Source organism: Castor canadensis, chromosome 10 (assembly GCF_047511655.1).
Source record: "Castor canadensis chromosome 10, mCasCan1.hap1v2, whole genome shotgun sequence".
In the NCBI taxonomy this organism is placed as follows: domain Eukaryota; kingdom Metazoa; phylum Chordata; class Mammalia; order Rodentia; family Castoridae; genus Castor; species Castor canadensis.
Genome location: NC_133395.1, coordinates 123,364,061 through 123,388,591, shown reverse-complemented (window position 1 = coordinate 123,388,591; position 24,531 = coordinate 123,364,061). Strand labels below are relative to the sequence as shown.

The following is a 24,531-nucleotide window of genomic DNA, read 5'->3' as shown; positions in this document are numbered from 1 at the left end:
AAAGATTGGGAGAATGGAGGTTTTAGGCCTTCCTGGGCAAAAAGTTAGTGAGATCCCACCAACAAGCTGGTCATGGTGGTGTATGCTTTTCATCCCAGCCATGGAAGAGGCCCTAAGTAGAAGGAATGGGGAAAAGCACGAGTCCCTGTCTGAAAAATTACTAAAAGCAAAAAGGACTGGAGGTGTAGCTCAAGTGGTAGAGCACCTGCCTAGCAAGCACAAGGCTCTGAGTTCAAGCCCCAGTATCACCCCCAGTAATAATAATTAATAATAATAATAATATAGATGTACCAGTATTATATTCCCGGGATGAATAACTTTGTATTTATTTTTGTCTCTCTCTCCCCCACACCTCATGGAACAGCCGATTCTGGTGACCAGGACGAGCACACTCTCCAAGAAGCCACACTCCCACCTGTGAATAGTACTATCATCGCCGCTCCCATCACGGACCCTTCTCAGAAGTTCCCTCAGTACCTACCTCTTTCTGCAGAGGATAATTTAGGTCCTCTACCTGAAAACTGGGAGATGGCCTATACCGAAAATGGAGAAGTCTATTTTATAGAGTAAAGTATACCATTCTTGCTACCTGAATCTCTTCCTCTCTTTCTTTTTCCTTTCTTTCCTTGTTCTATCAGCTCAGATAGAAATTAAATATGAAAGAATTGACCATCACGGATGTTATTTTTTTCTGAGATTTAACAAACTTTGTAGTAGAAACAGTATTTACCCATAGTTTAAAGCGTTTGAGGAAGTATAAAGTTAACCATTTCCCCTAAAGGGCTAGTCAACTAAATCATGGTATCTGTAAGTTATGTTGTCATATATAAACAATATATTTGACCATTAAGAATAGGAAATTCTTTGCTCATTATTTCTTAATTGGGTTGTAATTTTCTTATAGTTGAGCATCAAAACTTTTTTATATATGCTGGATAGAATACCTTCATTGTATTTATGACTTGTACACACATTTTCTCCAAGTCTGACTTTTCAGTGTCTTAACCGTGTCTTTGAAAGAGCAGAAGTTCTTAATATGATCAAGTCTAGTTTATCCTTATTTTCGATTGTGCTCTTGGGATAATAGATAAGAAATCATTGCCTAACCTAAAGTAAAAAAGATTTTCTAGTACATTTCCTCTAGAAATTTTACAGTTTTGCATCTTACATTTAGGTCATTTTAAGTTAATTTTTTTACATGGTGCAAGGGTGTGAATTGAAGTTTCAGAAATATAGATGTGAAAGCCTTTCAAAATTATAAAACTTAAATTCTATATACTTAAACACTGAACAAGGTAACCTTTACAAAAAAGGGGAAAAAAATGCCTGCAGTGGAAATTGTTCTTGGAAACCTACACTTGATTCTCCTAAAAAGTAATATTCAATTTTTTAAATCTCTGCTTTGACTTTATTATCTTGTCATTGAGAGTCACCATTTTTCATGAATCATAAAAAAGAGAAAAAGGCCAGTTTATACTCTTTAAGCAGTAGTGCAAGGCATTGGGTTCTAGCCACAACATATAAAAAATAAAATAAAATCGTAGATAAATGTATAGTCCCCATAGAATGAAATTGACAGTCTACTGTCAAGAAGACAATTACAAAAGAGGGGCATTGCAGAAGAATATATGAAGCATTTCAGTCTGTAAAGTATATGCCTGTATAGACACACGGGCTCTGTGTGTACACTATAGGTACACATTTATTTCTGTGACTATGTGGATATACTTCTATATAGGGAAAAATTCTGGAAGTATCTTCTAATGGTTGAGTTTAAGGAAGGAATTGATATGTAGCATATGAAAAGCAATGAAAATCAGAAAATATAATTTCTCTATAAACACATGGGAGTGAATGAGAAAGCATGGGTCTTAGAACAGTCTCTTTGAGAACCTGCCTGGGAAGAAGTGTGGAGAGAGAAGGGGCAATCCATGTGTCTTTCTTAATGTTAATGACTAATGCTTATTAAAGATGGGTATGGAAGATATCTTTTCCTGAGAGTCAGAGAAGTATAGCGGTTAACACTTAAAAAGTCACATTGTTATCACCACTACTAGTTGTGTGACCTTGGGAACTTGAGTTTATTTCTGCATCCCAATTTTCCCTATCAGGAAATGAGGATAATACATGGCACTTACCTTCTCAAACTGTTGGGGAAATAGAGGATATGGTAGTGTAAATTAATTGGGTGTGTAATAATTAGTGACCAATAATGTTATTCTTGCCACTTTCATCATCATCTGTAGTTATGACAGAAGAATTTTAACATTGTTTTAAAAAATTTGTCAAAAAACTGGTTTCCGCCAGAAGCCCAGAACTTTGTACTTAGCTTTGGTAACAAATTGCCTTCAAAATTATGTCCACCAGTAAGAATTATTCTGGGAAAAGAGCAGTATAATAGAGGCATTCCTGTTACAGAATGATGTGTGAAAATCAATGCTTAGACAAGAATGATTTTGTCCCAGTCTGAGCTGGTAAATTTTTAGAAAAGAAATAGGCCCCCAGGTATGGCTGGCTTACAGGAGAATGCAGTAAGTTGCTTCTTCTTCATAATTCAATTTAACTTTTACTTGATATGAGGCCAGGGGTTCATTGGGCTGCTGTTTAGAAAATTTTACAAAAATGTGGCTTATGACAAGTATGAGGTTTGTTCTCTAGCTCTCAAATTCAATAGGGACTATCTGTATAATACTATTTTCAGGTGGGGATACATCTCAGTGGTATGCATGAGGCCCTAGGTCTACAAAAAATTTTTATACATGTATAAAATTATTTTTATACATATACCATTTACATGGTGGTCTTTCTATACTGGTTACTGAGTTTTCAAGTGTCTTTTACTTGGCAAAACAACTTCTTGGAGTATTGTATGTGGAATAGCAAGTTAAATTAGAATTGGATCTATTTTGTTTTATGTATGTGTGTATTTCCATACATATATTTTACAATTTTGAGGAAGTCTAAAATACTATATTAGTTATACTATATTACTAAAACACTGGAAATTAAAAAGAACATTAAAAAATCAAGCATGAACCCAGAAACCTTGGACATCTATAGAAAACAAATGTACAAGGACCTTGAAGGGAGAAGCAAATGAAGTAGACTGCCTCCTAGCTAGGGATCAAAGGAGGGTCCAGGTAGGTCATTCCTGAAGGCTTTTTAGTTCATTTATCTCAAGCTTAGGCAGAAAACCCCAGAAATACCAATAGATAGATGCCAAAAAGTCCTATTGCAAACCTGCTTTCTCTAGTGATAGGATCATCCCACAAGACAGAAGAGTTTCACTGAACTATTCTTGTACTCTAGCCAACAAAACAGAATAACCGATGGTTGTACGCTGGCTGCCACCAGCCAAGATCAAGTGGGTGATCTCCCTTGACAGTCTCCCTGCTCTTCTCCCTTGACAGTCTCCCTGCAGGTGTTGTCAGAAGACTGTGGTGAAACTGGTGCTTTGGTTGCAGTGAGGTGGGAAGCAGTACTGCTCTCCCTACCTGGATTCTGAGACCACATGAGAGAGTCTGGACCTCTACCCCCACCTGGAAGGAGGAGACATCAGTTTCTCCCCTCTGGGGTGTTGTCCAGAGAGGCTGAGAGGAGAGTCAGGACTTCTACCACCATCCCTTAGTAGTGTCCACCCTCTCCCTGTGGAGTAGTGAGGCCCAGATGGGATTAGTGTTAACATTCTTCTTCCCTTCCCAGCTACCATGGGATCAGGAAAGGCCTTGTCGGGGGATCTGGAGGACCCTCCCCACCCTCAAGTGACATGGCACCCCTTCCCTGTCCAGTGTCACCTGGAAGTAATAGGTACCATTCCCTTTCTTCTCTGGAGCAGTGAAAGGGAGAAATATCTAAAATAGTTTTTAATAAAATTGAGAATCCTATTATACCTAAAATGTCCAGGCCATTTACAAAGTCACTTTTCTACCAAGAACCAGGAAGATCTTAAATTGAGACAAGGCAATCAATAGATGTCAACACCAAGATGACAGCAATGTTAGAATTATCTAACATGATTATGAAAAGTAGGCATTATAGCCAGGTGTGGTGATGCATACCTGTAATCCCAGCGCATGGAGACTGAAGCTGGAGGATCATCAGCTACATAGTGAGACCCTTTCTCAAAAAATAAAATCAGTTGAATAAAATAAAAATAAAAACCATTGTAAAACTATTTCAGTGAATAATTGTCCACATTTGAAACAAATGGGAAAATAGGAAGCTTCTACAAAGTCTCACCAAAGCAGAAGACAATATAAAAATAGAAAATTTTAACTCAAAAATATAATAGTTGAAGTAAAAAGCTCAGTACATTGATTCAGCAGTAGCCAACTGTTCAACAGTAGAATAAAAGGGAGAAAGGAAGGAATCCATGAACTTGGAGATAGAAAGTAGAAATTATGTAATCTGAACAACACAAAAACTGGGGGTGGGGGGGGAACGGAAAAGAACAGAGAGCTTCAGGGGTTTTTGGGTAAATAACGAGAGATCTAACATTTGTTATCAGTGTCCCAGGAAAAGAGAGTATGTGGGACTGAGAAAATAAATTGAATGAGTATTTCAAAATTTCCCAAATTTGGCAAAAGAAGTAAAGAATTCAAGATTCTGGGTAGACTCAAAGAGAATCAGCCCCCTTCCCAAAAAAACTACACCAAAAAACAATACATCATAGTCAAGTTTCTGAAAACTAAAAACAAAAATCTTAAAATGAGCAGAAGAAATGACACCTATTACATGTAAGTAACAGTCCAAATGACAGCTCACTTCTTTTCAGAACTAGCAGAGGCCAGAAGGAAATGGCAACACATTTTGAAGGTGCTGAAAGAAAAGAATTAACCCAGTCTTCTACATCCAGTGAAAATATCCCGCAGATTGAAGGGGAAATCAAAATACACATAGATGGAGAGAAACTAAGAAAATTTGTCACAAATAGGTCTATCCTAAGTAAATGTCTAAAGGCCATTCTCTAAATAAGAAGAGACTGCTCAGAGAAATAATCTTGGAACATTAAGAAGGGCGAAATAATGAGGAAGTGAAATATAGGTAAATAAGATACATTTGTCTTCATCTCTTGATTTTTTTCTAAATTAAGTGTGAGGATCGAAGCAAAAATAACACTTAATATTTTTCCCAAGTGTATGTGGAAAAATATTAAGCTAATTTTATTTTATAAATGAGGAAGGGAAAAGCAATATAAATGGAGATAAGGTTTCTGTGCTTTAAGGGAACTAGTGAAATGATGATTCCTATAGATTGTGATAAGACCTATATAAAGTAATACCTAAATGTGGTAAGATATATTTAGCATTTATGTGATGCATATGTTTCACCTAAAGCAGCCACTTCAAAAGCTGTACAGAGATACAAGTAAGAGCACTATAGATAAATCAGAATAGATTTTTGAAGTCAAATAACCCACAGGAAGGCTGGAAAAATATAAAACACAGGAAAAAAATGAAAACAAAAACCAAAGTAGAATACTTAAATCTTTACATTATTAACAATTATATTAAAATGAAGTAAATATGGTAGTTAAAAGAATCCCAGTGGATTAAAACATATGATTCAATCATATGCTATCTCCAAAAGACTTATTCCAAATATAACAGCTTAGGTATCTTGGAAATAAAAGGATGGAAATTTTTATCTTGTAAACATTAATCAAAAAAGAGCAAGAGTTGCCAAATTAATACGTGATAAAAGAAGAAAACATTCAAGCATGTGAGTCCTAAGCAACAACACTTCTAAAAAAGCCTGAGATTCAAAAAAGTAGTCTCAAGAATTTTTTTAAAACAAATGAAAAAATAGTGTATCAAAATAGGTGTGCACAGTCCAATCAGTGATGAGGTGTACATTTGTAGCATTAAAAAACATATCTTAGAAAAGAGAAAAAGGCTAAAGTTCTTCCCTTAAGAACCTGGAAAAAGATTAAACTCAAAATAACCAGGTGGGAAGGAATCGAAAAGAAATGAAATTGAAAACAGAAAAATCCATGAGATAAAAGCCGGTTTTTCAAAAGATCCATAAAATTGATGGCTACTTAGCAAGACTGACAAAGAAAGAATGAGAGACACATTTGCCTACATTAGGAATTAAGTAGGGAATAAATGCAGACCCTAAAGACATCCAGAAGATCCAACAGATTTATACACACAAAAAATTACCAACTTAGATGAAATGGACCAATTGCTTGAGAGTCACAGACCAGTGCAACTCAACTAAGTAGTAAATCAAGCCGGGCGCCAGTGACTCATGCCTGTAATCCTAGCTACTCAGGAGGCAGAGATCAGGAGGACTGCAGTTCGAAGCCAGCCCAGGCAAATAGTTCGTGAGGCCCTATCAAAAAAAAAACCATCACAAAGGCTGGTGGAGTGATTGAAGGTGTAGGCCCTAAGTTCAAGCCATAGTACCACAAAAAAAAAAAAAAAAGTAAATAATTTAAATACCCTTATAACGCTTAAGGTAAAGAAATTTATAATTTCAAATTCCTGAAAAAGTCTTAGACCCAAATGGTTTCACTGAAGAAGGAAAAATTAATACCATTTCTTCAGTCCTTTCTTATATATAGAAGAGGAGGTATACTTCACAGTTGTTTTTGTGAAGAAGGTTTTGATATCACATTGATATCAAAACTAAACAAAGAGAACAAAAAAAGGTACAGATGAAACAATCTTTAACAAATATTAACAAGTCATATTCAACAAAAACTATTTCTGTGACTAAGGGGGAATTATTGTAAGGATGCAAGGCTGACTCCATTGCACGTGCATAGCATGTGCAAGGGTCTAGGTTCAAACCCCAGCACTTCAAAACAATAAAAGAAAGAAGAGTCAAGTCAGTGTAACCCACCATATTAACAGAGTAAAGGAAAAAAATTAGACCATCATGTTCGTAGCAGAAAAAAATTATAAAATTCAACTCTTTTATAATAAAACTCAGACAAAACACAGCAGTTTGATTTGATAAGGAACATAAATTTAAAAAAACCCGTAACCAACATTATACTTCATAGTGAAAGAAGAAATAGGACTCGGGACATGGCTTAAGTGATCAGTGATAGACTGCCTTGCCTAGGATATACACAAAAGATGTACCCTTCCTGCATGTTTGAAAACAAACCGAAGATGTCAGCTCTCTCCACTCTTCTCAACATCATGCTGATGCTGAATGTCTAGACGTGTTCATAAAGCAAGAAAAGGACTTAAAAAGCCACAGAGATTGGGAAGGAAGAAATAAATTCTCCCTACATGATTATGTAGAAAATTGCAAAAAATATATTCCTACCCCCCAAAAATCTTTGAGTTCAGCAAGATGAAAGCTAGGCATACACATATCAACTGATGATCTGTATGACAGCAGTGAACACTTGGACACCAAAGTTGGAAATGCTGTTGACAGTTGCTCAACTGCATTAGGTCTTCATCTAAAAATCATGTTCAGAATTGTGCATGCTGTACATGACTAAATGCTGATGGACGAAATCAAAGAAAGTGTAAATAAATGAAAGTACATACTCTGCTTATAGACTGGGAAACTCAGAATTGCTGAAGATACCCATGCTCCTAAAATCTACATACAGGTTTAATGCAATTCCCATTAAAGTCTCAGTGAGGTGTTTTGTGAATATAGATAAGTTTATTTGAAACATATATGGAAAGGCAAAGGGAACAATGATGAAAACAATTTTGAATTCGAAGAATAAAAGTAATCAGTCTATTTGATATTACTATTTATAGTAATAAAGACTTGGTGGTATTGATGAAGGGATAGTCTCACAGATCTATGGGATAGAATGTAGAACCCAGAAATAGACCCATAAATGTACCCAGCTGGTTTTTGACAAAGACAAGAAAGCAGCTCATGAGAGGGAAAACAGCCTTCTCAATATGTGTGCTGAAGCAAGTGACAGCCAGAGACATGTAACTTAGCTTCAACCTAAACCTCAGCCGTTACACAAAAAAACTAACTCAAGCCATGGACTCAAGGATGACACATAAAGCAAGAAAACATTTAGGAATTAAAAAAAAAATCTTTGAAATCTAAGGCTAGTCCAAGAGTTCTTAGATGCCATCAAAAGTATGATATGATACTAAAAAAGGAAAATTGATCAATTTGGCCTCATTAAAATGAAATGGTTTGACTTACAAAAGACCCTACTAGGATGGCAATGCAAACCACAGATTGAGAGAAAAAATTTGCAGACCTCTATCTAAAAAAAGACTAGTTATCTATAATATATGAAGAATTCTCATAACTCAAGTATGAAAAACAAACCATTCAGCTAGAACATGAACTAAAGACACACACAAATATGTCACTAAAGAGAATATATATAAGTGGTACATGAAAAAAACAACCATTCAGTAACATTAGCCATAAGGAAATGAATGTCAAAACCACAGTGAGATATCACTACATACCTATTAGGATGGCTGAAATAAAAAATAGTGACAACAGAAAATGATGGCAAAGATGCAGAGAAGATGGATCATTCATGCCTTGCTGGTGGGAATGTAAAATTGTATGATATTCCAGAATATACTTCCTAAAAAACCGAGCATGCAATTACCATGTGATCCAGCAGTTGCACACACAGTCATTTATCCCAGAGCAGTAAACAATATTCACACAAGAGCCTATGCATAAATGTTTATCTTAAATTTATTCTGAACAGCAAAAATCTGGAACTGTCTTTGCGTGGCTCATTGGTACATCCAGTGCCATGGAATACCATACTACTCAGCCAGTGAACGAGTTAGTCACCAGTATCTGCAACAATCTGGAGAGTTATGCTGAATGACAACACCAGTCCAAAAACACTAATCCTGTGATTCCATTTATATAACATCGTTGAAGTAACAAAATTATAGAAGTAGAGAGCAGATTAGTGGCTGCGGGATTAAGAAGAGGTTTGGAAGGAAGGGTTGAAAGGGAGCCAGGTGTATGATTATGGGGGATCCTGACGATGATAGAAATGTCTTGTATCTTGACTGAGTGGATATCAGTGTTCTAGTTGTCACAGTGTACAGTTTTACAAGGTGTCACCACTGATGGATTTAGGTAGAGAACACGTGGGATCTAGCTGTATTATTTCTTCAGGTACTTTAAAGTAAAGAGGTTGTTTTCTTAAATCGTGCGTAATCTTGATTCCCAGCAGTGACCAGGGTCACTAGACCATTGTGTAGAACAGTGCACTCCACGGAGTCTGGTAGAGGACTCCTTGGGTTTGACTCCCAGTTCTGCTGTATATCAGTGCTGTGTCCTTAAGCAGACATCTTCAATTTGCTGTCCCCAGTTTACTCATCTGGAAAATGGAAAGTAATGATTTTAATGCTAATATTACTTCCATTGGATGATTATTCTAGGAATTAAATAAATTATACATGTAAAAGACATAGCTGCTCACAGTTCTAAGTAGTCAAGTAGTAGTGGTGGTGGTTTCTATACTTTAATTCTTTTTTTTTTCTTTTAACAGTTGAGATGGTGTGTATACATTTGCATATTTTGTTTTTTACTTACCATACTTTTTTCTTTAATAATTAGTGAAATAAAAATCTAAAATTCTTTGGTGACACCCTTCCTTTTCATCCATATCAATAGCCTGAACTTCAAAGTTTGGTTAAAAAATTAGGTAAACTTAAAGCATTTGTTTTTTCATTTCTCGTTGGTAGCCAGAGCTATTGGACATGGAATTCCCTGCCCACCCACTTAGCTGCACAGTGTAGAGGGGGCTCAAGCAGCCTTGGGGAAGTACAAAGGCTGACTTCTGGCCATGCCTGTGTATTTCCAACATAAATGAAGGACAATATCCTTGGCAGTGTTTCTGTCCACTCTGAGACATCAAAATCCCCATTGTCTGTTAAAACACTTCATCTAGGGTTGGCCTAGGCCTCCACAAAGCTGTTGTATGGCTGCGTAGCTTCTCCAAGCTTCCTCTTGGCCCAGCTTCTCTTTAGGACAGGTAATTTTGAGTTGCCTTCAGTATGTCTAGCATAATTTAGAATGTTGTAATGAATTACGAATATTAGTAGTTTTGAACCACTTGTGTGAATTGAGGTAGTTTCACACTGTCATGACAATGCTTATGTAATATGAGTGAAACAATGGTCTTTGTGAATTTCAGTATCCAAGATTTCAATCATAGACAAATTTAAAATAAACTAAAATTTGCCAACGGGAAGACTAATACAATAAGTCTAGACGAGAGTAGACAGTACAGGCAAAGCATGTCATTTGTCACTCTTCTTTCAAAACTAAAGCTGGTATTACATTTTAAGCTATCAGTAATTGAATGATTATAACGTAAGTAGGGAAAATGCTTCCCTAAGACTCTCCCCGAGCCATTTTCTCTTCCCAGACCCCAACTCTCTTGTGACTTGGGTTTGCTGTTGGAAAGTATCTTACTTTGATTGAAGAGTAAATATTCAAGTGTGCTTAATTCTCCTCTTTCTTTTTAAACAACTGTCTTCTGTTTGTTTTCGGATTATAGCCATAACACAAAAACAACATCTTGGTTAGACCCTCGGTGCCTGAACAAGCAGCAGAAGCCTCTGGAAGAGTGTGAAGATGATGGTAAGGATGAGGAATGTCTCAGGTTCAGTGAGTTGGGGGTTTATTTACATGTGCAAATATTAGCATTATGGTAGCAAGAAAATCTGGTTTGTAACATTGAGTTTTTAAGCGGTAACTCAAGTTCTAGGAAATGCACTGTGGTTTACAAAGGCAGGAGGATATTCACTAGAATTGTTACAAGAACAAATCCTTTATGTCACACACTAGTATCTCCAATGGAAATAGAACCTGAGCACGGCAAGAAGCTATTCAAATACAGTTACCTGCTCTGTTTTTAGGAATTTGAAAAAAAAAAGAAACAACTAGAAGATGTCTAGAAATAAAGAAAACAGTGATTCGGTGGTCACCAGACCTCCTGGACCCCAGCTATATGTTATGAAAATCCTACAGGAAGAAATAGGAGTTTTTCTTGGGCTGTTATTTCCCCAGCTTGGGAGAGAGGGGGTACAGATCTTGACATGTTGGAGATCTGCGTCTATTAGGATATGTCCATAACTTCCAAAAAGTTTATTTTTCTGAGAAAGAGACAAGGTGTTAACTACTGCCTCCCTCTCTCTGTTCATCTTGGAAACAAACTATCTGGTGATAAGAGCTTTTGTTGGAAAAGTTTATTTCAAGGCTTTGGGGTTTCTAATTATTTCTGTACCATGTTAAAAATAAAATAGCAAGTATGTCCCTTTTCAGTAGTACACTGAAATCTATCCCAATCGCTACTAAAATTACTTTTAGGGATGGACTTATTAAAAGGAAAATGGTTTATTTTCTTGTCCATTTTTCATTTCTGGCATTTGAATTAGTAGTATAATTATGGAATACATATTTTCCTATAAGATAACAAGTTTATGAATTCATCCTGTCATGCAGAATTGTGGCATATATAAATGTGAGGCTTGAAAATGCAAGCCAGTATTTTAAAGTATAATTCTGTCAAAACCTTGTACTCCAAGAACCTCCCATTATACATGGTGTGTAGGTTACATGAAATAAGCATACTGTGTTCATATTTATCTGAGTAACTTCAACTGGGAACATATGTCCTTAAGAGACAGGACTGAGGCACTCATTTTATTTTGCTTGCTTGGTTGCATTGCTGAGGAAGGAATGGACCTGATATTATTAACTCTTCTGTATTTTGCATGCTTTCCTGGGACAGCAGAGATTCTGTTTAATGTATAATACATAGGTGATCAGTTCTCAAAGATCAGAACATAAAACACATTTAACCATATAACTTTGTGGAACAAAATGTCATCCTTATTTGATGACTGATAATTTTGAAGGCAGATTAGGTACTCTTACTACTGTAGAGTTTTTCAGTGTCCATTATAAATACATTAGGACATATGAAGTTGCCTGTTAATACTATTTGATAGATAACAGAAAAACATGAGTGCTTTTACTGAGAAAATCCCTTATTGAGGTAAAGGCATAAGAAGCGTTACTGAATGTTTTTGTTACCAAATCTAGTATTCTGTCATTCTTAGAATTCTTGTGATTTATATTGTTACTTCCTTTAGCACAAGTATATGTAATTCATACCAAATGCAGTTAGCTTAGTAATTATCCCTTCAACATCAGAAACCATATCCTATTTCTAAAAGATATTGTATGTATGTCTGTGTGCCTACACACACAAACACCACAAATGTATAATCAGATTATGGGGAACATCAGTTTGCATTTTTGGTTGCCAGTTAATACAAGTCTACCTTGTGTTATTATTTATGTTATTTTCCCAAATCAGGAAAACACTGCTGCTTACAAACATTGTCCCTGAATGTATGTGTGTGTGAGTGATGGGGAGGAGCTGGGGATTGAACCCAGGGCCTTGCAAATGCAAGGTAAGCATGCTACCACTTAGCTACATCCCCAGTCTGTCCCTGTATTTCTTTACATTCGCTGTGGCTCATATGCCACAGAGATGTTACATTGGATCTAACAGTCTGGCATCAAACTTAATTATTGTAAAATGTTGTGTTTTCTTTTTTCTTATCTCAAAAATTGAGTTAATTGCTCTTCTGGTCATTGCTCTGTGTCTAGCTTTATTAGAAGCCTCTGACATTGCCTTTGAGCTCCAGGCCATCGGCTTCATCTGCCTGATTGATACCCCAACTGGGTTTCTCAAGGAGACTTCAACCTCAGTCTGATTAACACCAAGCTAATGATCTTCTCTCCCCCCCCCCCCCCCCGCCCCAAAGTCCTCCTAGATGTTTTCTATCCCAGTTAAGGGTAAATTCATGCAGACTCAAGAGTCCCCTTCATTATCACCTCTCTTCACACCCGTTTGTAAAACATGAGCATTCTGAATTTACTTGGTCTCCTAAATATCTCTAGAATACATTCCCTATTTCCTTCCCCACTCTACCTTTCTTAGTCTGGTTCACACTTACTTCCCACCTGGACTCTTGACTGTCTTCTTTTAAAACTGCACCCAGAGGATTTTCCTTTTACTGTAAACGAGCTGATATTATCATTGACCACCCTTCAAGCTCTGTCCAGTGGATCTGTAGTCTGCTTAGTAAATGTGAGTCCTCAGCTTACTTTTCTAAGCCCAAGGGAGTTCAGCTACCCGAACCCCTCCCCTCGCTGTTCTGTCTCCCTTGCTGTCTGCTCTGCATCCCCACTGAATCCCTGCTGCCTGGCAGTCACATATGCAGTTCTCTCACACTTCACAAATTGTTACTGAAAACCTTCTACATGACACATGCTCTGTGCCCTTCAGGTTTATTAGTGACTCCAGCTGTCAGAAAGCCCTGCTCTCACAGAGCTTAAATTCTAGTCATGTCTTACTCAACATCTTCTTCCTGTCAAATTTCCCATATCCTTCCCATTCCAGTTCAGAGACTTCTTCCATGACCAGATAAGATCAGGTCACTTTTCCTATAGATCTTACTCTAGAGAACTTTTCAATTGTAACTTTAGTTTTGTTTCTGTTAGTGTTGAACTTGTGTCCTCTTCCCAAAGGGTAGAACTGTGTCTGCGTTCTTTTGATATCTGTCACCTAGCACAGTGACTGTCATATCATAGGTTTCTGTAAATAATTACTGAAAAAAAATGAATGAACACTCCCAAAGGCGCTATTCAATAACATGAAAATAGGCGTTTTTAGCAATTATTTTGTGTAAACTGGATAGCCTTCTTTAAGAAACTATACCTCTTGAAACTCATTCTTGGAATTTTAAGTCAAAACTCTTCAGGGTATATACGGTCATGTTGATTACTTAAGTCAGTAATAGATACACTCATTCATTTGAGAACTATTTAGTACCTAACATGTTCCATAAACTACCCTGGACACCAAGGATTCTGCGGTGGTAAAAACAGGTTTAACCCGTTTTCCCTGTATTTGTGGAACTTCCTCTGGAGACCAGAGCTACCTGCCGTGTACTGGGGAGATGCTCTGTATGAAATAATCTTTGGGTGTTGTGCTGTGTTTTCTACCCAGTAATGATCAAATGTTTTGCTGGCAACCAGAGAAGCCAAGAGTGGAAAGGATCTTCACTTATTTTGCTCACTAAAATCTTGAAAACATGTTCATTCTATTACTGCAGAACATTTTGACTTAGAAAGCTTATATACAAGCAACTATCAAAATCACTGAACTCTGCCTCCCAGACCTCCTTCAGGGTAGCCTTCAAGCCTGACTTCCGTATACATCAACATGACAGTCCATCTAGAAAGTTCCTTTGGAAAAATGTTGAACTCATTTATACAATCTGCTTTTTCGATTTGACCTCACCTTCCCTTTTTCAAGTAGCAGTATTACCTGTGTATTAAATGCTTTAATTGTCAGTGTAATGGCCTCTCTGATGAGAGGATTATTGAAGGATTAAAAGGACTAATATTGAAAGGTCTAATAGCTTTGTTTGCTGCAAATAAGGTCTGCAATAAGTGACTTCCCACTTAAGGACATTGAGACCACAAAGGTGTTTGTCATCTTTTATAACCAATCAAATCCTATTTTGACATGCAAGGAAATGAGGCATATAATCATTTTGCCAATATCAGCTTTTACTGTTTTGTGATTTACACTGAGGTCATGGGTTTACTAGCTAACCAATGTAATAACCCACAATGCAGGTAAGGACAAATATGTGATGTGTTTGTGGCTGTTTCTCTGACGGGAGTTTCTTTCTTGGTGCTGGTGTCTGAATTTTTCTTTCTCTCTCATTCCTGCTCTTCCTTTGGAGAAGAAGGGGTACACACCGAGGAGCTGGACAGTGAACTAGGTAAACGCTCTGCCTGCTATTGCTGCATGACTGCCCTGCATGGTGGATTGCTTAATCTCTCTGGGTCTTTCTCTCCAGTTTTTTGTTTTCTTCCCCCACCTCCCCAGAGGTATGGGGATTGAACTCAGGGCCTTGTGCTTGGTAGGCGAATACTCTACCACTTGAGTCACAAACACCCTAGTCCTTTTTGCTTCTTTTTTAGTTTGTTTTTCAGATAGGGTCCTATACTTTTGCCTGGTGACCTCAGACTTCAATCCTTTTACCTACACCTCCTGAGGAGCTGGGATTACAGGCATGTACCACCATGCCCAGCTAATCCCTCTGTTTCTAGAGTTTACACTTCTCCAATTATGATCTTCACTCTAGCTTATCCATGAGTTTGTCAGTAGGCATCATATACAGTTGAAATACATTGTGTCTGAATAGGAAAAAGTATGAGTGAATTGAAACTAGAATGAGAATTAGCAAATTGCTGATGGGAAATTCTGTAAATTGAAGATTGAGAAAGAACTGAAGTGATGCCTGCTGTGACCTTTGAATTTGTCTCGGCCTCATTGCTTCATTTGTTTAGTGTGAATGGTTTATCTACATGGGAGGTAGAAAAAAAAACAGAGCTAAATAAACAAAAAAGATGAATTTAATGGCTGCAGGGGTAGTTGCAATAAGATAATTTCAGTGATTAATTGGATAGTTAGTGAGTCTTTTGGTGGTGGTGTTATTAAATCATGGACCACATTGCAGACCTTGCCTTGCCACTATACAGAATGTCTTTGGAACCAGAAGTAGTGCTAATTGTGCCATTTTTCTTAGTGAGTATTTATCAATGTAAGTCAAGTCTTGACTACACTAGCTAGTATGGTTTAAAGTAATTTATTTGTGCAGGTGATGCCAGGCTCTGTATATTGAATTGTATTCCCTCTTAAGTGCTCTGTGTTCACATTTGAACAATATTAAAATTAGCTTGCATTCCATCTGAGGCATCCACTGAGCAGTAAGTGAAAAGGCAAAAGTTTCAGTTAAATTACAGAAGAAAGCCTTAGCTGATACAAATTGACCAAAATTCAAAGTTATTTGACATCAAAATCAATGGAACTGTCCATAAGATTATTGAAACTATCTGGCATTTTTGAAATTATCTTAAGTTCTACAAATCGTACAAAAATAGGTAATCGTTTTAATTCTGTTTTGGTTTTGTTACATAGATAAGGGTAATTGTGATTGAGTAAGTTGCGGTATAGATTCAGCTCTGTTTTTCTTGATGATTAGAAAATGTCCTGTTATAGTTGAGGGATAGTCCGAAAATTACCAATCACTCAGTAACTATTAGGGAATGTGTTTCAGGTACTGGGGATTAAACCCAGAGCTTTGCGCACGCCGGGCAAACACTTATGCCCTCAATCCTTTTGGTTTTGTTTTTGAGACAAGGTCTTGTGCAACTTTACCCAGACTCTCTTTGAACTCACCTCCTTCCTTTGCCTCCCATGTAGCTGAGGGATACATTTTAAAGATGTTTAGCTGGGTGTGGTGGTTCAGGTCTGTAATCCTAGTTACTTGGGAGGTTGAGATTGGGAGTATCATGGTTCGAGGCCAGACCAAGCAAGTAGTTCCTGAGGCCCCATCTCCAAAATACTCCAAAGCAAAATGGACTGGAGGTGTGGCTCAAGCAGTAAAGGGCTTGCTTTGCAAATGTGAAGCCCTGAGTTTAAACCCCAGTCCCACCAAAAAAAAAAAAAAAAAAGCTGCAGAGATCAGAAGGATCAAGGTTAGAGGCCAGTCCAGGCAAGAAATTAGCAAGACCCCTTCTCTATCAATAAGCCAGACATGGTGGCGCACATGTGTGTATCCCAGGAATGAAGAAGGCTGTGGGTAAGAGGATCATGGTCTGAAGCTTGCTAGGGCAAGAAGGTGAGACCCTACCTAAAAAATAAGAAAGCATAAAAGGATTGGGGGTGAGGCTCAAGTGGTAGCAAACCTGCCTAGCAAGCTTGAGGCACTAAGTGCAAACCCCAGTATCAGGATAAAATAAAAAAAGTTGTTTAATAAGTTGTCCTGTGGTCATTGCTGTCTCAGTGTCTTGAGGTTCACCTTATATAATAGAACAATTTGAAACTAACTTTATTTAAAAAAAAAAAGAATTTACCAATTTAGTGATAGTAGATAGAATAACTGAAAAGAGACAGAACTAGGTTTTCCATATACAAAGTGACTATCTTAATTACCTGTTCAAGCAATTTCAACCACGCTTGCTACCTGAGTAATCTATGTGGGTGGGCGTTCTGCAAAGCCAGGTGGCCAACGAGAAGACAAAACTGTGCCCAGAGGCACAACCTTAATTGCTTCTGTGAAAGTTTGAATGTTGACGTTCAAAAAAGAAGTTTCTGTATTTTTCTTTCCCCATGTGACTGCGACATTGTGGGAACTTTCCAGTGGTGTTAAGGATGATAAAAAATGAATTCTAATGGAGCATATGTCCCTTCTCATAGTCATAGCTATAGGTGGGAGGTGATAGTGGAGCTGTCTCTAGGGTCAGATCAGACTGCCTGGAGGCTCTCCAGTTACTGACTCCTGCACTTAGGGACTCCCTACTTCCTGGCTTCCTACTTGGCTCTATGACCTTGGCAAAGTTGTTCGCCTTCTTTTTGCCACCCTTTAAAAAAGAAATACATAAATTGGGACTGAACTGGGAGCTCCCTTGATGCTTATGAGGCATTTGACTGCTCAGTATTTGCTTCTGTGGCTGAAATTGGTTGTGCGTGATATTTTTGAGGCCACATAATAAGAATATATGCCAGTATTCACCTCTGTGATCGGCACCTGTTGATTGTATTACCAGTTTTATTATCTCTTACTTCTCTCTCGTTGGACTGACAGTGCTTCTTTACAGTACTTTATCCCTTTAACACGGGACAAGCGAGGAGCCTGAATGCAACCTTGTAGGGAGAGTAGACAGAACCCTTGATTTTTGCCCACGCCAGTCCACTGTAGAAAGAGTAGTATGTGTACATGCACACACCCATGTGTGCTGTTTTTTGTTGTGTTCATTGAAGATTCTGTTGACAGAATTTTCTTAATAAAAGGGGTCTAATTTCAAACAAAAGCAAAACTGTCCGGTTTTCAGTGAACAGTGATTCCAAATGTGACAAGGAACTTCTCCCTAAGCCACCTTGGGAGGCATGAACAGTTGGTGTAGGTGTTGGCCACAGATCATCTGATTATGGAGTTGTCATTTCTGACCTCTGTCATTTTGGGTGGGTCAGTAGCTCCATTATGCACTTTGGGTTTGCAGATTCTATTGAGTCTTCTGCAGAACGGTCCCTTGAATCCAAAGACACCAGAAGAACCTTGCTTTTGAAACTACTGGGTGTTGATGTGGCAAAATCAATAAGAGAGGCAGAGACAAGAAAATGAATTCCCCTTACCAACCAAAATTATGCCATAATTTTGAAATTTATCCTTGAGTTTGAACATGATTTTTGATCTGTTCACTGACAGCTCTCTTTATAAGGGTTTAGGATATTTGACTGCTCAATATTTGCTTCTGTGGCAGGAAATTGGTACCACATTATATTTTCAGAGGCAAGGAGAGCAAGCACATAGGCCATGGAAGCTTTCCTGGTAGAGCTGTCACTGGTCGAACACTTGTTGTGTGCCGTGCTGTGTTTTGCAAGTGTTCTCCTTGTAAATGGCATTTACCTTTGAGCTGATTCAGGAGAAAGATATGGTTCAGAGATGTCGAATAACCACCTAAGGCCACAGAGTGATAGAGTTTAGCAGTAATAAGGTCCAGTCCAGATGTGAGCGGTTCTAGAAGGGTCTCAGCCTCCTCCAGTCTCAGTAGGTCTTACAGTCTTATCTGCTGCCTGACCATCATTAGACATAGCAGGTGGTTTTTGTTTAAGAAAAAAAAACAAACTATAATATAATCACTTTCCAGGCTTAAATATTTTCTGCATTTTCAGATTTTTAGAACCAAATGACAAATTCTAGGACAAACATCTTCCTTTTTTTAAATTGATGACCCATTTCTATTTTAAGCATCAGGAGACTAATTCCTGTTATTAAGTTAATCACCATATTGGAAACAAGAAATCTATCTTTTTGATTCAAAATGAGTTTTAACTTGGAAAAACTGGAAAAATTCTGGAGTTTGCTCATCTGTTCCAGAAGTACTTAAATTGACAAATGTTCAGAAACACCAGTTGACTGACCCCATTTCTGAACTCCAGGACATTAAGTTGTTGATGAAGCAACAGGTCAAAAGTCAGGGGTGGCTTCTTGAACCCTGCATCAAAGCACAGGCCGTGAGACTGAATTTTCTGCTTTTCTAGTACACTTGTGTTTCTCCTTGTGTCCTTGATGTCTGACACATTATCAGGCCAGCAATAAATGCTTGGCAAATGAGCCAATTAAATGTGGAATATTTCCCCATTGTAACTAAAGATAATCAGGTCAAATATTTCAGGTTGCACATTTTGGGAAGAGGTCTGGTTTGATTAATTATAGTATGGTCCCTCACCTCACCCATTCTTCTCACCCTTGTGACTCTGCTCCGATTTGCAATTGTTAATTCTTCAATTTCCCCACTCTGGAAATATTTTCCTCGTTCTTTTTCATTTAAATGGTAATATCCAGCTTTATTGTAAGGAGAAACCATTTCCCAAGCATTTAATTTACATGGCTCGCAAGACTCCGTGTATCAAAATGCCAAGTTGTATCTACATCAGCAAATGGGACCTGTCTTGCATGTTAGTAGCTTATATCTCCTGAATTCAAAGACAGCTATAGAACCTGTTATGTGTTAAAAAAAATAATAATAATAATAGAAAAGAAAGGAGGGGAAAACCCATCTCTTTGTTTGCAAACAAGTAACATGTGGAGTAAAAACCATGAAATTAATATTTCTTGATGTTCAGCCAAATCTGAGCAAAACACAAACTTTGAGTAATTAGTCTGTGTGTGTTTGTGTACACACGATGTCTCCAACTCTGTCTGGGACTATTAGTGACATGTGTGAGACCTCTACCCATGAAATGGTCAGTGTTTGAAAATAGTGATTACATGATTCCTGGAATTAAAAAATCAACAAGACTCCTTCAAAGTAAATGACATTTCAAGTCTTGGTAGTATTCCATTCAAGTTGCTCTTAATAGTTAACTGCTAGGAATAATGATTACCTTTGGAGCATAGTATTCTACCAGCTGTGTTAACTATGCAGATCACGGTGGCTTTCAAATCAAGTTGAGTAATTGCTGCTGTGTCTGGAAGGATTATCAATCACTCACTCACACTCCAACCTAGGTGCTCCCTTCACCAATAAAATACTGTGGTGCAGTGAGCCTTTCCACAACTGATTCTTGTTGCAACAGAACCCACTGCTGTCTAAAATGAAAGTCCAGTAGAGCATGGCTACGTTTTGAAAGGCACATATATCCCCATCTTAACACCACATTTTAAAGAACGGTGTCTTCCCCCAAAGGTAACAGGCAGTCTAGCAGCAAGACCTGTGTTTCTCCTTCTTTCTTTTTTTGTCGTTATGATAGTAGGGCTTGAACTCAGGACCTTGCATTGAGCTACGTCCTCAGCCATTTTTGCTTTAGTTATTTTTCAGGTAGGAGCTCACACATTTTGCCTTGGCTGCCCTCAAACCATGATCCTCCTACTTCTGACTCCCATGTAGTTGGGATTTCAGTTATGTGCTACCATGCCCTGTTTGTTTGTGAGATGAAACCTTGCTAAATTTTTGCATAAGATGGCCTCAAACTGCAATTCTCCTGGTCTCTGTGTCCTAAATTGCTGGGATTACAGGCGTGCACCACTTCACATGCAACCTGTATTTCTCTTTTATAGGTAAAATTCTGGGGAAGATGGACTGGCCCAATATGGCAACAGTGACAGATACATGCATTTCAGAAACCCATCACCATGTGGGCATTTTTATTTACCAACAAGCATTTTAATTAGGAACAAGGAGAAAATTAAATGCAGGTTTAATTTTCTTCAAGGTAAAGCAAAACCAGGACTATTGTATGGAAAATGAAACAGAAACATTAATTTTTATTCATTGTTGCTTATGGAGGTAAGGTAGCTGGAAAGAAAATGAGAAAATCTGTAACTATTTAAGTAGGAGCTAGGCACTCAAGGCAAGTTTTAAGTATTTCCATTAAAATCAAATTTAATAGTTGGTTAAGAATAAAGACAGCTGGGAGTACACTTTAAGTTTATTTTCTTGAGTGAAATGCCAGTAGACCAAAAAACTGTTCTTTGTGTAAGAAAGTACACTGAACACAACAAAAAGAATAGAATCTTCCTTTCAGTTCTGGATATACAGTTTTAATTGGATTTAAGGCATTTTTATGAATCTTTCTTCCTTCACCTAACTCTGTTGTTGACAGTCCCCAGGCTCTTCAAGAATCGGCTCTTCTATCCCTAAATGCTCTTTTATTTTGCAGAACTGCCTGCTGGTTGGGAAAAGATCGAAGACCCTGTCTATGGTGTCTACTATGTAGAGTAAGTGCCTGTTGATAATTCCCACATTAGTTTGTGCGCCTGTGGAGTCATGTACTAACTTTAATACTCATTTATAGTGAAAATGTTTTAATGAATGAGAAAATATCTAGTGGATGTGAAGATAGTAAAATCTGTTAGTAAATTGAGGAAGGCAGGGTTCTTGTCTTGTTTTTTCCCATAGGCAGGCTGTAGCTCACCGGGGCTGAGCCTCGTCTTGGCAAATGGCAGATGTCTAGTAAGTAGAGTTGAAGTGGTGAGTGGGAAAGCCAGGGTGCAGCGGAGCACATGTATAGTGGTTGTGTTCAGGAAGATGTGTTTGGCCTGTTTTTTGTTGTGCCCAGGTCTGAGCTTCTCATTAATTATTCATTCATTCTGACATTCTAAAAGGATTAGACAAATCTTAATAATTTATAAAACATTGCCAAGAGTAAGAAGGAAATGGAGAACAGGCTCAGTCACAGGAACTGTGATCTGTGGGCCTCCTTGCATCTTCCTTCCTTGAGTCCCATGTACATGGCTTCTGTTGTCTATTTCCAAACGTCTCAAACCTTTATCATGACCTCTTCACCATGGACCTTATTCCAGCACTGGGCACACACACTGTCCTTTCATCAGGACCACCGATTGACAGCATGATACTTAAGAAAATAAAAGATCCGAGAGATGGAATACTGAAAAAACAGGCTTTCTGTCTTTTCCACTGTGAAGGATGAGATAACTAATAAAATGATCCTTTGAAAGAAACAAGTGTCATATAAATATTGCGTACCCATTATCCCTCCTGCCACAGTGAAGATAAAAGGCATGTCTTCTCTCCCCAATGATGCTGGCAGTGCAAAGTCATTTGTATAATGCCCTGGTGATGTGAACATATGATGCCAGGCTGTAAAATGCTTAGAATCTTACTGTAAAAAATGACGAGTTGAATATAGAAGTGTCCTTGGCTGACACTAACATTGCCTCCTTTGTACCAAAGAAAGAGCTGGCAATTTGGGGCATCAGAGAGGCAAGTGAGGTCCTTTCTCTGACCTTGTGAAATGAATTTCCTTTGTAAGTTCTGGGGGTCATCTGTTTTTACAGGAGTATAGTGAGATTTCTGCTGACTCAAGACTCCTTTTACATTTTCCCCCAACCAACTTGTGCATTTAGTAAGAAGATGGGCTCTTCTTGGAACTTGGGTTTTGAGGGGCAAGGAATTACCTCACTATTTAGTTCTCCTTCTCCATCTCTTAATACCCAATCCACAAATGCACTAATGAGAGACAATTTCTTAAAAAGAATATGCCTGTGAGAATTAAGAATTAAAGAAGTAGACCCTTAGTAATAATTAAGGATAATCAATCTATCCAACCCTATTTGATCAAAATCAAAAGTCAAGCCTGGCTTTAAAAAATAGAGTTCTAAAGATTCTTGTTTGTGGATTACAAAGTGTATATAAGTACATATAAATATGTGTATGCTTGTCAATTTGCATAGCACGTGTACCGAAGAAATTTACAACGTGTATATATATGTGTGTGTATATGTATATGTATATATATATATTATATTTACCTATACTTGTACATACATGCACAGTAAATAAGGCCACAACAAAAATATATGTGTATCTACACATGTGTTAGTATATGTATGTGGTTTTTTTGTAACAGCCTTATTACTTACATACCAATGTAAAATATCTGGGTCTTTGTCACTTTGAGCACATCACATCTGCTTAGGTTAGCTATATTTGGAGTCTCTTTGCCTAAGGGGTATACTTTTAATCCTGCTTCCTTGTCAGATGGTCAGAATAGTTGACAGATGTTAGTGGAGTCCTTTTAACTTCATCTTTTAGTATATGATTCTATTTCTGTGGACAGTTACACAGAGTCCTGGCACTGTATGTGTCAGACATTCTACTTCCGTCTTACTTTTCAATAATTCTAAAATCTGTTTCTTGTTGAGTTCAAGCAATTTCCCCATCAGGTGACATGTTAGAAAGCTGGGTAGAGTCAGTGGTTAAAATTTGAAAGCAGACAGAGCTGAGCTTGCATGTGGTATTCCTTACCAAGCTATATTACATTTGGTGAGTTTTTAACTACTCAGAAGATTATTGTGGTTATCCATAAAATATAGTTGTTCTCCACTTATCCATGGTTTTGCTTTCTGTGGTCTCACTTACCTGAGGTCGGCTGTGGTCCAAAAACATGATATGGGAAATCCCAGAAATAAATAATTCAAAAGTTTTAAATTGAGTGCCATTCCAAGTAACAAGATGAAATCTCAAGCCATCGAGTTCCATCAAGCTCAAGATGTGACTCATTCCTTTGACCCAGTGTACCTGTACTCTATACACTGCTAGCCTGTTGACTGCTTTGCCATCTCAGTCATCGGACTGATAACCACAGCTCTAGTGTTCAAGTAACACTTGTTCTACTTATAATGGCCCCAAAGCCCAAGAGTAGTGATGCTGGCTGTGCAGTATGGTAAAGAAAAGGCATAAAGTGCTAACTTTAAATGAAAAGGTGAAAATTCTCAACTTAGTAAGGAGAGAAAAAGAATCATATGCTCAGGTTGTTAAAATCTATGGGAAGTTATTATTGTTAATCTCTTACTATACCTAATTTATAAACTAAACTTTGTCATCCATGGTATGCATGTATGTGGAAAAACCATAGCACATTTCGGATTCACTATTTTCCTTGGTTTCAGGCATACACTGGGATCTGGAAACTTCCCTCGTGAACAGCGGGGTACTACTGTATGAATAATAATGGGACGTGTCTCCTAGCATTTACTGAGAATTTTCAAATAAAATGCACAGACACCTGGTAGCACAGTGCCCAGTGCCTGTAAGCAGTCAGTAATGGAAACTTCGTTTCTATTTCCTCTTCTGAACTTTGCATTTTGACACAAGACTTATACAGTGTATACAAGGGACTTAACATGGTTGGTCTTTTGCTGGTGGGATGAATGTTTCCCAGCTGAAAATCGTTTTCCTTTCTCCCCAGCCACATCAACAGGAAGACACAGTACGAGAACCCAGTTCTAGAAGCCAAAAGGAAGAAGCAGTTAGAACAGCAGCAGCAGCAGCAGCAGCCGCCACCGCCAGAAGGTTGGTCTCTTCCTTGCAGGCTTTTTGCTGAGCTGGGAACATGGGGCAAAGCTTGGGCACTGACACCCCCGTGTGGTCAGAACTGGCCTTAGTTGAGTCATTCTCTTGCCAGGCGAGGAGTGCTGT

General features: G+C 37.9%; 1 protein-coding gene across 23 annotated transcripts in view; it reads left to right on the top strand.

Moving 5' to 3' along the window:
* Positions 1 to 24,531, top strand: part of Magi1 (membrane associated guanylate kinase, WW and PDZ domain containing 1) — a 601,293-nt gene that overhangs the window by 495,722 nt on the left and 81,040 nt on the right. For 12 of the 23 annotated variants that reach the window (XM_074044157.1, XM_074044156.1, XM_074044155.1 and 9 more), the window contains 5 exons: positions 365 to 566; positions 10,490 to 10,572; positions 14,763 to 14,801; positions 21,251 to 21,308; positions 24,302 to 24,405. In XM_074044157.1, coding sequence (XP_073900258.1) covers positions 365 to 566; positions 10,490 to 10,572; positions 14,763 to 14,801; positions 21,251 to 21,308; positions 24,302 to 24,405 — 486 coding nt within the window. The remainder of the gene's footprint in view (positions 1 to 364; positions 567 to 10,489; positions 10,573 to 14,762; positions 14,802 to 21,250; positions 21,309 to 24,301; positions 24,406 to 24,531) is intronic. The other 11 variants (XM_074044160.1, XM_020166260.2, XM_020166270.2 and 8 more) reach the window with 2 other exon arrangements.